This window comes from Pseudonaja textilis, chromosome 15 (genome assembly GCF_049901715.1).
Source record: "Pseudonaja textilis isolate UNSWEBS1 chromosome 15, rPseTex1.2, whole genome shotgun sequence".
NCBI classification, from domain to species: Eukaryota; Metazoa; Chordata; class Lepidosauria; order Squamata; family Elapidae; genus Pseudonaja; species Pseudonaja textilis.
The window spans coordinates 10,769,701-10,784,816 of record NC_142004.1 but is presented as its reverse complement, the minus strand read 5'-3'; the positions used below and the strand labels follow the sequence as shown (position 1 = coordinate 10,784,816).

The window sequence follows — 15,116 nt, the reverse complement described above, 5'->3', positions numbered from 1 at the left end:
GGCAACTTGGGAGTAAGGCTTAGAGGTGATTGCCCCTCCCCTAAGGTATAAAGGAGGTGCAAAGGTAGAGAAACCTTTGCAGGGAGCAACGTCGTTCATTCTGTTCGGATTAATCCTTGAAGCTCTGTGTGGACTTTGTACTTCGGTTGGTTTTTTTCAGTTCAATTGGCACTTTAGGTGTTGGCAGCAGTTCAAAGGAGAGAAAGGTGGGTACTTATCTCGAGGGACTGTTTGGGATTCATTACGGGCTGGGAATGAACATAATTCCCAGCGTTGAAATAAAACAAGAGTTGTTTGGACTAAGCGAGTGCTTAATTACGGTCTTGGGAAGTCTTGGTCACAACACCTGTAGAGGCAACGTTCTGGGAAATAATTAAATATTTTTTATCAATACACCTAGTCTTTCACTTACAACCATTCACTTAGTGACCATTCGACACTACAGCGGCCCTGAAAAAAAATGACTTATTGCTGGTTTTCCCGTGGTCATGTGATCAAAATCCAGGCATTTGGGAACCGGCATGTATTTATGACCGTTGCATGTGCCGAGGTCATGTGATCATGAATGTGCAACCTTCCCAGCTCGCTTCTGACAACCCAAGTCAATGGGGAAGCCACGTCCGTTTAACGACTGTTACGGTTCACATAACAATTGTGGTGATTCGCTTAACAACTCTAGCAGAGAGTTGTTGTGGCCTGTCGCCCATATCAGATGAGCTGTGGGAATCCGGCTCAGTGTCAGGGCAACCTGAGAGCTCTGAGGGAGAAGAGGAAATGGGGCTGGCAGCAAGAGAGAGACGGAGGCAGAGCCTGGGCCGTCCACCAGCCCTCAGATGGAGAGTCAACAGCCCCTTCTGGAGGTGGCTGATAAGGAAGAGGAGGAAGAGCTGGATCCAGTGCCTGATGCGCAGCTGCACAGAAGGCAGAGGAGAGGAGAGCAGGGGAAATCTATGAGCCGGTTCTTGGGACAGAAGAGCCACCACTGCTGGACTCGTTTGCCTGTGGTGAGAGACAAACGTTTTGCCAGGGCTGCTGGCGCTCCTAATAAAGGAATCGTTGATTTAAATACAGAGGATTTGTTGTACAAAAGTACTAATACGGGACTTGCAGCTTGACTTAACAAGGGCCTTGCTTAGCAGTGGAAATTCTGGGCTCCGTGCATTGACGGTCATAACTCAAGGACTACCTGCATGATTGCTTCCAAGCTGCTTTATCAAACCCCACCTTCTATATTAGCCGAGGAGATCAGCCTGGACGTTCTCCCTTCCATCATGTCATACGTTCTCTTGGTGCCTGTCATCTCCTGTATCGCCGCGTTGCTCCTGCTGTTCTCTTTAGGGACCTGGTTAGCAACCCCACCTGGGAAGAGGAGAAGACAAGGAAAATGAGGAGAGCAAAGACACGCCGTGGAACTCCCTGCCCGGAAGGAGTCACGCCCCGCTACACGAGCGACACCAAGGACCGTTTCTATTGGAGTGGCAAACACAGAGGTGTTCGTCAACCACAACCCAAACGGTGTGCCTTGACTCCTGAACCTCGCCACTCTGAATCTGAATCTGGACCTGGCTCACGAGATCTGCTCCAAACTCAGTTCCTCGGACAGCACCGCGGGATTTTCCAGTGCACCACTCCGATTGGCGACTCTTTGTGAATGTTGCACACCTGACATAAAGAGCTTTGCAGGGAACGTTTGTCTCTGTCAGAACAGACGTTGCCTTCAGAAGTTATGGGAGCTTCATCCCTGGAAGCTTTCCAAGAAGAGACTGGACTGTCATCTGTCAGAAATGGTGTAGGGACTCCTGCTTGGGCAGTGGGGTTGGGCTAGATGACCTACAAGGCCCCTTCCAACTCTGTTAGCAAGGATAAACTGATTGAACGTTGTTGTTGTTGTTTTTCCAAGAGGCGAACTTGGACTTCCTTCGTTTTTCTTCCCTGAAGACGTTTTGCTTCTCATCCAAGAAGCTTCGACCAACGGTAGATCTTCTCACAGCCACAGAGTCAGCCATCGGGAAAGACAAACTGGCCGACCAGAGGCAGAACAATGAAGGATGAAGGGGTCTGAGCCCTTCCTCCCCCCGGTGCCAAAACAACCCCCCCACCCTCCCAATTCGTCCAATTTGAGACAGCTGTCTGAAGTGGTCTAGGGTTTCCTGCCTAAGCAGGGGGTTGGACTAGAAGACCTCCAAGGTCCCCTCCAACTCTGTTTTCTATTCCTTTCCTGTTCTATTCCTACTCTATTGTATTCTATTCTTTCCTATTTTTTATTCTATTCTATTCTATTCTTTCCTATTCTATTCTATTCTATTTCTATTCTATTCTTTCCTATTCTATTCTATTTCTGTTCTACTCTATCCTATCCTATCCTATCCTATCCGATTTCTGTTCTATTCTATTCTAATTTCTGTTCTATTCTATTCTAATTTCTGTTCTTTCTATTCTATTCTTTCCTATTTTTTATTCTATTCTATTCTATTCTATTCTATTCTATTCTATTCTATTCTATTCTATTCTATTCTTTCCTATTCTATTCTATTCTATTTCTGTTCTACTCTATCCTATTCTATCCTATCCTATCCTATCCTATCCTATCCTATCCTATCCTATCCTATTCCTATTCTATTCTATTCTATTCTATTCTATTCTATTCTATTCTATTCTATTCTATTCTATTCTATTTCTATTCTATTCTATTTCCATTCCATTCCAGAAAAGGGAGCAATGGCGTCCACAGGAAGGCATCCGAACATCACTGTCTTGCCAGCCGTTAGGGGAAGATGCACCGTTATTCTGAACGCAGATGACTACAAGGCCAAAGTAAGCCGTTTTGGGAAGGACACCGCTACCCATGAGGCTCTGAAGAGGGATCCTACCAGCAGCTTGAAGGAAAAAAGCGTTGATTTTCCTGCAACGATCAGAAGATTCTTGGAGGAGAAGCCAAAAGTCTTCAAGAAAAAAAACAAAGGAAGTCCAGTTGCCTCTTGAAAGAAAAAAAAAGAGCACCTTTGGGACAAGCCTCATTTAGTAGAGAAAACAAAACGCCTCCTTTGTGTATTTGTGTGTGTGTGTGTGTGTGTGTGTGTGTGTGTGTGTGTGTGCGCGCTTAGCCCGGGACAGGACAGCTGGCACATTAATGAAGTCGTGCTGTTTTTTACAATTTGCCATCCACGGGGCCTGGGGTTTTGCGACGATGCGTATTTTTACACCGATCTGTTTTCTAATCGATTACTGTGTTGCGTAGGCAGCGGGATCGGAGTTTATGACAACTGAGGTGGCACAGGTGCTCTCTGAGCTTGGTGGCTTTCTTGCAGACGTTTCATGACCCAACTAGGGGACATGATCAGTGCTGGAAGGGAGTGGGGGCTGTAGGGAGGTGGGGAGGAGGAAGGCAACTATGGGGGTCCTTGGTGATCTCTGAGCTGGGTGGTTTTCTTGCAGACGTTTCATGACCCAACTAGGGGACATCATCAGTGCTAGTTTAGTCTAGTTCAGGTAATGAAACATCTGCAAGAAAATAAGCAAAGAGAGACCCCCAAGGAGACCCTACAGCCTCCCTTCTCCGCCACTCCACAAACCCCACTCCTTACAAGTACTGATGGTGTTACCAAGTTGGGTCATGAAACGTCTCCAAGAAAACCACCAAGCTCAGAGAGCACTAAGGACCCCAACGATGCTCCTTCTTCTCATCTTCCTCCTCCTCCTCTTCTTCTCCACTCCACAAACACCACTCCTTCCTAGCACTGATGACGTTACCTAGTCGGGCCACAAAACACCTGCAAGAAAACGAGCTCAGAGAGCACCAAGGAGCCCTCAAAACTGTATTTTTTTTTTCCCCACGTCTTCCTTTTCAAATCCCCACCCCCCCGCAGGCCTGATCTTCAGCCCCCCCATGTTTTGAGACACACACAGGATGTGTGTGTGTGTGCATCTCTTTATGATGTGTGCGGTGCAAGCGTCCCCGGAAAGTTACGGCTTGCATCCTGTCATCAAGGAACATCTGCTCCAAAGAGGAGAAGAAGAAAAAAGGAAGAAGAAGAAGAGACGAGTCGTCCCCCGCCCGCCGCTCCTTCCAGCCGACTCCGGTTCAATTATGGCAAAAGGAAACACGGCAGGAAAAAGAAAACGCTTCCCTCGACATTTTCTCTCTGCTTCTCTGCAGATGAGCCATTATCCCCGTTAAGAATCACCAATCTTCTGCAATTCAGCCGGGAGATGCGGAAAAATGTCACCTCATTAGAGACCTTTTATATCGAGGAAAGCATCACTGCAGCATCCAGGCACGTGGGGGTGGGGTGGGTGGGTGGGTGGGTGGCTATTTCCCCCCCCCACAACTGCCCCCCCCCTCCCATTCCTGCCCATTTGAACGCAGAGCCACAGCTTCCTTGATTGACAAGCCTTTCCTCTTGCCGGTCCTTTCGTAGAACTATGAAAAATCTTAACGAGAGAAAAATCTTAAACCCTTATTTTGTGTTTTTGTTTTTAATTTCTGGGTGGGAGGGGAGAAAATATATATTTTCACATACACACACACACACACACACACAGAGTTACGACCTCCAGTAATCCTCCAGTTACGACCACACAGATAACAGATAATCAGAGTTGGAAGGGACCTTGGAGGTCATCTAGTCCAACCCCTCCCCGCCGAAGCAGGAGACCCTACACCATTTCTGAAAGTCTCAAGCGATGCGGCTCCCAACAACTCCCAGATCCCTCTCTCCCGGTTCCTGCTATTGAGCCTGGTTTTCACCCAATCTACTATATGTGTACGATATGTACACAGGTCTAAGGTGAAGGCCTGCCTAATTTCACCAGCACGAAGTGTTCCATGGAAGGGGAGATTCGCACGCATGCATAGGGAGTGGGGCGCACGCAGGGTTGCGTGCATATGTGCAGAGGGGCACGGTGCGGGGGTGTGTGGGTCACATGCACAGAGGCACGCAGTGCGCAGGCAGGCAGGGGGAGGGGGAGTCACACATGCATTGCATTATGGGTGGAGGCAGGCGTGTGCGTGCCCCTCTGCGCACGCGCACACTTTCGGCACACAACGAGTCAAAGGTTAGCCCTCACTGCCCTATAGCTACCAAGTACGGCAGCGTTCTTAACCATCTCTTCAACCTTGGCAACTTTTAAGGGATGTGGACATCAACTTCCAGAAATCAGAATTCTGGGAGTTGGAGTCCACGAGGTCGCCAAGGTTTGCGAAAGCCTGTCCTAAGGTTCTTCCACTTTGTCTGGGTCACATTCCCCCGTATAATTTTCCCTGAAATCTTGGCTGTCTCTGCCAAGGGACTTTTGAACATTTCTTGGCTGAACCTCCTGGCTCTACACTTGTTCTCTAGGACAAAAGCTAAGCAGGAGCTCGGGAGGAGGAAGATGTCTCGTCTGATCCTGGAGAAGTTGACCCACAGACATTTGTTGTGTCTATAACGCAAGCTTGGAGACCTGACTGGAAACCCTCCAGAGATAATCCATGCTCTGTTCAATCTCCGTGAAGAAAACAGCTCTCAAAAACTCAACGAGTTGTTTGTGGCCCGCCCAGCGACCAGCGGAGCTGGCAGCAGATTCAGACAGTGAGGAGGTTGGGGAGGAACATGGGCCGGTCCTGGTGTCTGGAGAAGGCTGCTCTGCGTCGGAGGCAGAGGTGGGGCCAGGGCCGTCCGACAGTATCAGCCGTCTTTGGAGTCGGACATCAGTGGGGAAGAAGAGCAGCTGGAGCCTGTTCCCCATGTGCGCATGCACAGAGCTGCCAGGAGAAGGGAACAGCTAAGGAGCAAGGGTCGACTCGGGAGTAAAGGCACAGTGGACGGTGAATGGCCCCTCCCATAGGGAATAAAAGAGGAGCGAAAGGGGAGTGGGGCTTTGCAGAAGGCAATTAGTTCATTTGGGTGAACTAATTCTTGCATTCTTGCCAAGTATCGTTGGCTACAGTGTGGCACCTGAAAGATATCAGCCTGCCAACTCTCCAAGCCTGAAAAAGGTCTGTAACTGTAAAATAAATAAAAGGGGTTTATCGGGATGAGAAGTTGGCTTTGTCCTGTCGGGGAACCCCAGGTCAGAACGCTAATATTACTCCATCACAAGCATCCCCCACCAGTTTAGAAAGCAAGGAGGTCATGTTGTCCGTAGCATCCCATCTCTTACTCAACATACGCCTCTTGAGGAACACTGAGGAATTCGTGTACCTCCAATCTTTCCTTCAGCAACTCAAGGTGGCACACGCGTCTTGCAAGAAAAGATCTTGAGAAGGTGGCTCGGCTGAGAAGAGGGACAGAGGCAGGCCCAAAGTCCACCAGCGAGCTTCCACAGCCAACAAAGAACTCAAACCTGGTACCCTGTCCAAGCATTTCAACACGACACCACCCCAGCTTTCTAGAAGAACCCCAACCGATACCCCGCAGAACCGCGTGGACTCCGAGAGAACCATTCTTCAACATCACTTTTTGGGGGACACAAGCTGTTGGCCGAGACCTCTTGTGCTTGGTTTCAATGTGGTAAGATAGATAATCCGAGTTGGAAGGGACCTTGGAGGTCCTCTAGTCCAACCCCCCACCTAAGCAGGAGACCCTACACCGTTTCGGACAAACGGCAGTCCAGTTTCTTCTTGAAAGTCTCAAGTGGTGGTGCAGTGGTTAGAATGCAGTATTGCAGGCAAACTCACTGCCGGGAGTTCGATCCTGACTGGCTCCAGGTTGACTCAGCCTTCCCTCCTTCCAAGGTCAGTAAAATGAGGACCCAGATTGTTGGGGGCAAATAGGATGACTCTGTAAACCGCTTAGAGAGGGGCCGGAAAGCACTGTGAAGCAGTATAGAAGTCTAAGGGCTATTGCTAGTGTTATTGTCCTTCCTTCCTTCCTTCCTTCCTTCCTTCCTTCCTTCCTTCCTTCCTTCCTTCCTTCCATCCATCCATCCATGCTGCACAGTGATTAGAATGCACTAATGCAGGCAAACTCTGCCCACTGTTAGCAGTTTGATTCTGACTGGCTCAAGGTTGACTCAGCCTTTCCTCCTTCCGAGGTGGGTAAAAACGAGGACCCAGATTGTTAGGGGCGATAGGCTGACTCTGTAAACTGCTCAGAGAGGGCTGGAAAGCGCTGTGAAGAGGCATATAAGTCTAACTGCTGTTGCTAATATTCAGGATCAATAAACACAACCCAGCTAGCCTGCCACACCAACATCTTTCAGCTTTAGAAGAGGACGTAGCAGACTCAATTCAAAGAACCCCCCCACCCCCCCGCACCAAAGACGTAACCTCGCGGTCAGAAGCCTCCAGCAATCTTCTCATCTAGCTCAGCTTACATCTAAAATTACATTTTGTCTGCCAAACAGCCGTTACGGGACGGACTTCCTAAGGGCCTGGCTTTGGCCCCACGGCGAAGATAAGATGCAACGGATGGAAAAAATGCTAATTTGGAGAGAAAAGCGTCCTTGCAGAGGGACACTCAACCCACAGGGCTCGTGATTTGCAAAGAGCATGAAGGAGCATCTCGGGGCATCGCAGATCGGTATCTGGCCCCTGTTCACCCTCTCGGCTGTACTCAAAGCATACTCTTGCCTTAATCCTGAGGGGCACAGAGGACATCCGTGCTGACCTTAAACTCGGACGGTCCTAGCCTGTAAACCGAGCTTTCCTTTGTAGACCAGCAGGGCAGTTCACACGGGAACACCAGAAATCCGGAAAGGAAACATTACTCGGTGGGCCAGGTCTCCTACTAGAACTTAGAATAGAGTAGAGCCGTTCTGGTAGACCACGCCCGCCACGGCCACGCCCACCCAGCAACTGGGCAGCAACAAACCAGTTGCTGGGATTTGTGAATCCCACCTCTGCTCCCTTGGGAGATTTCCCTACCCGTGAGGGCGACCGAGCCGTGGGGATTCCCGTCAAAGCACGCTACTCACCATCGTAAGTCAGGATGTGGCCTTTCTTCCCCTCGTAAATGACGTGTCCCTTGGGCAAGGCCTCCTCTCTCGCCTTCTCCGCTCGGCTGGGGCTGTCTTCTCCAATTACCTTAGTAATGGTTCCTTTGTACAGCACTTCAGCTGGGGTGCCCTTGGAAAGAAACCAAGAGCCTTATTTAAACGGCATCACGAGCAATTAAGGCAGAGAAACAGCAAAGCAGGAAGAGCACGCGGGCGTAAACGCAGGCCCCGGCGGACGAGCAAGGAACGGACCGGACAAAAGAGAACAAATATTGAGCCAATACCAGCTGGGGACTTGTTTCCTGCCACACGCAACAGGCAGAAGACTACAGTCGAACAATCAGAAGAACCACCAGGAGGGCGAGATTCAAGTTTTGGGGCGGGCATTAGGGTTTTGTTTAACGTTAGGAGGAACACGGGAAGAGCAGACAGTGACAAAGATCAGATTCTGCAGAATTAGGAGCTAGGAAAGGATCCAGAGATGGGAGAGCTGTGAAGTAGAAGGTGAAGCTGAAATGAAGGTAGGTATGTACACACACACACACACACAGATACACACACACACACGTGTGTACAAAACACATCCTGCTGCCTCTCCCTTTCAGCCCCCTACAGTTCTCTTCCAGCAATACTGTTTATTCCTCTCTACAAACATATCAGGTTGTACAAGATTGTTTTCCTTTCCTTTGGCCCTTGTGGAATGAGGCCAGGAAATTTCTCTCTGTGAGTACAGGTTCTTTGTTTGAAGGGCTCAGGTTGACTATCCGGCTCGGAAGCTCAACAAACATCTAGGCATAGAAAATACTTCTTCCGACTTAGATCTCTGCCCTATCCCTATCATGAACCCGTGGTGGCGTAGTGGTTAGAATGCAGAACTGCAGGCTACTTCTGTTGACTGCTGCCTGCCTATAGTTCGAACCTTACCGGTTCAAGGATAACTTCGTCTTCCATCCTTTCGAGGTTGGCAAGATTGTTGGTGGCTCTGGTTGACTCTGTAAACCACTTAGAGAGGGGCTGTAAAGCACTATGAAGTGGTATATAAGTCTGCTATTGCTATTGTTCTTCTTTTTCCCCTTAATTCCTTCCTTCCTTCCTTCCGTCCGTCCGTCCATCCATCCATCCATCCACCCAACATCCATGGTATGCAATGATTAGAATGCAGCATTGCAGGCTAACTCTGCCCACGACTAGCAGTTCAATTCTCACCGGCTCAAGGTTGAACTCAGCCTTCCACCCTTCCAAGATGGGTAAAATGAGGATCCAGATTGTTGGGGGGGGGGACAAGAGGCTGACTCTGTAAACCGCTCAGAGAGGGCTGTAAAAGCACTGCGAAGGGGCATATAAATCTAAGGGCTATTGCTATCCAAGCCCATCGGCCAACCTTGGGTCTCAACATCCATTCGCTAAGAACGAGAGGTGGATAAACGACACGCTCGATGTTTGGGTTCGCTGGGAATCAGGTCTGGATTATTCTGCACGCCAAGCACACGCCTTGCCACGGAGCAACATTTCCCGTTCCTCAAATGACTGGGTAGGGCCCTAAAGCTCTAGATCCTATCCAGCTGCAGGACCAGACTTGACAAGCGCATGACGAGCTGGTTGGTGGCGCCCCTGCCAGAGATACGGACTAATACGCTTAAAGATAAGCACGCCTACATCTAAATGTTCACACGCATGCTCAGTCTGTACTACCTACCCTGACTTATGGCTGACTCATAGTCGGGAACATTTTTCAACAAAGATGTTGCTTTTTGAAACCCTAACTCTTATACCTATTTAAGATGATGTCACTGTTATCAATGGGTGACTCCTGGCAATTGATGCCCTAGGCCAACGGTTCACAACTTCTGGTCCACGGACACCTGGGAGGCCGTGAGGTCATCCCAAGGGGCCTGAGAATATTGGATGCAATCTAGTGCTTTAAATCCCGGGTCTTGGCAGTGCATGACCATGGTCCGTGGCCCCAAAAAGTATTTAAAGGGCACCACAGGGAAGAAAAAGTGAAAACCACAGCCCTAGATCGACCGTGCCACCAGTATCACTCTGGAATTCAAATGCGGTCGAAGGAGGTTGAGATTATACGTGGGGCTTCACCGTGTCTGCACATGTTTCGGTTAGTAGCTAAGGTGGAGAAATTTCATTACCGCATGCTACTATTGGTCTCTTAGGGGACGCGGTGGCTCAGGGGCTAAGACACCGAGCTTGTCGATCAGAAAGGTCGGCAGTTCGGCGGTGCGAATCCCTAGCGCCGCATCACGGAGTGAGCTCCCGTTCCTTGTCCCAGCTTCTGCCAACCTAGCAGCTCGAAGTAGAGAAATAGTGGGAAGGGAACAGCGCTCCGTGCGCCTTCAGCGTTTATTTTATTTTTTTTAAAAAATGCCATCGTAAAGTTGAGGAGTACCCGCTGTTTATGTGTCGATAGCATCACAGTGCACACAAATGCCCATGTGAGGGTCCGCATGACCATTGCAAATGGTGGGACTCAATGCCAAGGATGCATTGTGCATCCCAACACAAATGGATGTAAACCGCCATAAATGAGATTAAAATCCCTGGGAGCGGTTAATGTTTTTTTTAAAGGCCTCAGATGGGGTTATTTTGGATGCAACAGACGGTATTGCAGGGATCCCAGATAAGTTCTGAATTATCTTATTATTCTGCATCTTAAGACAGGAAACCAGCCCTCCTATCTGATGCTATCTAAACCAGTAATTGGGAAAGTAATGCTCACCGTTAATTAAAGATTCGGGGATGACACATACTGCAAGCCTCCTGTATTTTTAATTTTTTTTTTTTTCCAGGGATAGCAGAGTTGCATTGCAGAGTTCTGCCCCTTTCTGCTAGGTTAACCCTTCAATTTGGGGGGATTTATTAATTCATTAAATTTACATAGTTTCCTGTTACAGGAAGTGGTTCTGGACAGTGCAAGTGTTGTGGCCTGTCAGCTGTTGGCCCCTCCAGCAGCCGAATCAGAGGAGGAGGAGAGAAGGAAGAGGAGGCGGCATGGGAGTGAGGGTTAGCCTCAAGTCAACCTGGGAGCTCCGAGGGGGAAGAGGGAATGGAGCTGGCAGACAAAGAGAGAGAGGCAGAGCCTGAGTCATCAGTCAGCCCTCAGATGGAGAGTTAACAGCCCCCAGGTCTGGCGGTGGCTGATGAGAAAGAGGAAGAACAGTGCCAGTCCAGTGCCTGATGCACAGAAGGCAGTGGAGAGGAGAGCAGTGGAAATCTATGGGCTGGTCCTTGCAACGGAAGAGCCACTGCTGCTAGCGAAGACCCACCCTAGCTCTGGGGATAAAAGGCAGGGGGCGGAGATGAATAGATGTGGTGGACAACTATGCATCTCCCTGCCAGGCAGAGTTGTTAGCCTGCTGTGTGTGTGTGTGTGTGTGAGAGAGAGAAACTTTTTGCCAGATCTGCTGGCACTCCTAATAAAGGAATCATCGATTTAACTACAGAGGAGCCAATCAAACAAAACGACCATAACAAAGTCATTAAAAAGTCTTAATTAGAAAATGACTACATTGGAATACTGGATCCTAAAAATGAGATAACAGTATTTCCAACTCAAATATTTGGAACGTAGCAAGAGGATAAAACGTCTTCAAGAAGCAGCAAACTTGAATATTTCAGTGGTAGCGAAGAACTTTTAACCGCCATCCCTTGAGCTGAAAATGTTTTCATCCCCCCCCGCCCCAAGCAAACTAGCTGTTTAAACAAAACCATAATCTATCCTAAAGACGATGACTTGTTTCAGCAGTGTAACGTTAGGATCCTTCAAAACTGTTTCATGGCAGCTGAACCCAAGGTTTGTTTTATCAAGAAAAGGCGCTGAGAACTCCAAGCGTTCTCATAACGTAGCTTTAAAGATCTGAATGTCAGCCAGGGAGGAGGAGGAGGAGGAGGAGGAGGAGAAAAAAAAAAGGAAAGACAGGGAAAAAAAAGCCAAAGGGTAAAAAAAAATAAAAAAAATAATAATTCCCTCTGCTCCGTTTCCAGAGAAAGCAATAACTGGAGAGAGTACAAAGCTATCACCCATTTGGCAAGCCTTCTGTCTCTAGCGCTGATTGATGGGAACCATGAATTCTTTGCTCTGTGTGTGTGTGTGTGTGTGTGTGTGTGTGTGTGCGCGCGCGCGCCTGGGGATGTGCACAGAAAGGAAAATGTCTGGAAAGAGCTTGAGGGATCTCAAAGCACAGTTCACGTTTCCTAAGGAAGAGACGTAGCTTGTCTTCTCCACCTGCTGAAGAACACTAACCACGTTCTGAACTTTGGTTGAGTTCCACCTGGAACTCAATTCCTTGTCAACAGGGTTGGCTTCGAGGCCAACCAAAAGTCTTTAGTAGGTAATAACCACCCCAGGTCTTCTTCATCATCTAGGACAGGGGTGTCAAACTCAATTTCATTGAGGGCCGCATCAGGGCTGTGTGTTGACCTCGGGAGGGCTGGGGGCGAGGGGTGTCGCCAGGGTGGGTGTGGCTAGCATGACATCACTTGTGTCGGGTGTGTGTGCCTGTGGTGGCCTGAGTGCTCTGCCAGTGAAAACAGGCTCCTGAGCTCTGTTTTTGGCTGGGACAGCCTTCCTGCAACCCTCTGGCAGTGAAAACGAAGTTTGGGGGCCACACGTGGTCCTCACAAGGAGGGGGCCACACGTGGTCCTCAGCTCCGCTTTTGCTGGCAGAGGCACCGCAGGCCAGTCCTTCGCTATTTCCAGGGCATCCCAATGGGCCAGATCTAAGCACCTCGTGGGCCGGATCCGGCCCCTGGGCCTTGAGTTTGACACCCCTGATCTAGGACAATGTAGTTGTCAGGATTCCGGCAGTTAACCCCAATTAAATCATGTGTCTCGAGCCAAACCTCCAGAATTTCAGAAGGATTTATGGGGTGTTAACATGTCCGGCACTGCCTGGGTGTAAGCAGACTCTGAGGCGCATCATTCAAGCTTCCACACGCTGTTCTTTCAATCCCTTTCTGTTGGCAATTCCTCAATGACCATAGAAATATTTGATGAGTTGAGTTGACATCGGTTGGCTTGAAGACCAGCCAAAGGTCTGCAGTAGGTATTAACCACCCCGGGTCTTCTTCACCTTTTTGTGCCCTCATCAATCTTTGACCACACCTTTCAGAACATTCTCCACCATGGCTCCTTCCTCATCACCAAGACACTTCTGGGGCACTCCTAGAAAAGCTCCCTCCCACTCCCCAAGAGAAGACTTACATGTGTGATGGACCCCCGATATGTGATGGTAGATTCCGAAGGTGGCCTTGTGCTGGGAATCCCTTTAATGATGCTTCCACCCGACAAGGAGGTACCTGCGGGATACAATGAACAAGAAGAGCTGATAAGTTTCAAAAATCGTTTACTGGATGTCACCAACCTGTCACCTATTCCCGGACATCTGGGAGGGGAAATGCAGCTTCAGACAGGCTGATGGGCTGATGAGCCCAGCACTGCTTCTACGAGTTAGAGAGTTCTTCCAATGGCTTAGACAAGGGGTGTCAAACTCAAAGCCCATGGACCAGATCGGTCCACAGGGAGCTTAAATCTGTACTCCCTATTCCATTCCATTCCATTCATCTATCCTATCCTATCCTATTCTATCCTATCCTATCCTATCCTATCCTATCCTATCCTATTCTATCTATTCTATTCTATTCTATTCCCTTCTATTCCATTCTATTCTATCTCCTATTCTATTCTATTCTATTCCATTCCTATTCCTATATTCTATTCTGTTTTATTTTATTCTATATTGTTCCCTATTCTATTCCATTCCCTATTCTATTCCATTCCCTATTCTATTTCATTCCCTATTCTATTCCATTCCTATTCCTAAATTCTATTCTAATTCTATTCTATTTTCTGTTCCATTTTCTATTCCCTATTCTATTCCATTCCCTATTCTATTCCTCTTCCTCTATTCTATTCTATTCTATTCTATTCCCTGTTTTATTCCATTCCCCATTCTATTCTATTCTATTCCATTCCTATTCCTATATTCTAATTCTATTCTATTTTCTTTTCCATTCCCTATTCTACTCCATTCCTATTTCTATTCTATTCTATTCTATTCTATTCTATTCTATTCTATTCTATTCTATTCTATTCTATTCTATTCTATTCTAATTCTATTCTATTCTATTCTTCTATTCTATTTTCGATTCTATTCCCTATTCTATTCCATTCCCTATTTTATTCCATTCTAGTCTAATTCTATTCTATTTTCGATTCTATTCCATTCCTATTCCTATATTCTAATTCTAATTCTATTCTATTTTCTATTCTATTCCCTATTCTATTCATCCCTATTCCTATATTCTATTCCCTATTCTATCCCATTCCCTATTCTACTCCATTCCTATTTCTATTCCTATATTCTATTCTATTCTATTCTATTCTATTCTATTCTATTCATCATCATTGGCTTCCGCCGTTCAAGGGGCTTACCTCGAAGAACAGAGCTCTCCTGCGAGGTCTGCACAACCAAACTTTCAGGCTGACAAGTTTGACTCCGAGGAGAAAGTTGCTCTTGCTTCACTCCAGGAAACGGCACTGGAAAACAAGAGTGTTACCCCCGCTTTATTTTTACTCTACCAGGAACAGAAGAAGAAACTGCTTGGACGACTAGCTGGTTTCAGCACAGGGCTAGTGTCCCAACTAGATCCTCCCCTTCTTTGGTCAGCCGTGGCTCTGAGAAAATCTCCCCACCACCAGGTCAGCACCAAGATCAACTCACCCAACTTCTTGGGATCCATCGTCAAAGGCAGAGCTACAGAACCGATGGAGACTTTCGCATGCTCTGAGCTGAAGGGACCATGGAGCTGTAGAGGAATCCCCTGAAAGATCCACCCAAGAACATGAGCAATGTTGGGGACACCACTGAATTGTTTACTGGGGCATGCAAAACCTTTGCCGGGCCAATTCTCGAATACAGCTCGTCCGCCTGGAACCCACACTGTATATCGGGCATTAACACGATGGAGAGGGTTCAGAGGTCTTTCTGGAGAGGAGTTCTCCACTCCTCCAGTCACCACAGAATCCCCTATGCCTCCCCAGGCTCAAAATTTTGGGCCTGGACAATCTGGAACTCTGCCGCCTGCGGCCCGATCTAAGCATAATTCCCGAAATTGTCTTGCTACAATGTCTTGCCTGTCAACCGTCAACTCATAAAATATTTCTCTGGTTCTTTTAAGACTTGCCA

The 15,116-nt window shown here is 48.0% G+C and overlaps 1 protein-coding gene across 24 annotated transcripts in view; it reads right to left on the bottom strand.

Annotated features, from left to right (window-relative positions):
• Positions 1-15,116, bottom strand: part of NCOR2 (nuclear receptor corepressor 2) — a 192,824-nt gene that overhangs the window by 33,138 nt on the left and 144,570 nt on the right. For all 24 annotated transcript variants that reach the window (XM_087913480.1, XM_087913491.1, XM_087913494.1 and 21 more), the window contains 5 exons: positions 14,652-14,751; positions 14,363-14,467; positions 13,133-13,227; positions 7,897-8,047; positions 1,225-1,359 (listed from right to left, as the gene is read on the bottom strand). In XM_087913480.1, coding sequence (XP_087769606.1) covers positions 1,225-1,359; positions 7,897-8,047; positions 13,133-13,227; positions 14,363-14,467; positions 14,652-14,751 — 586 coding nt within the window. The remainder of the gene's footprint in view (positions 1-1,224; positions 1,360-7,896; positions 8,048-13,132; positions 13,228-14,362; positions 14,468-14,651; positions 14,752-15,116) is intronic.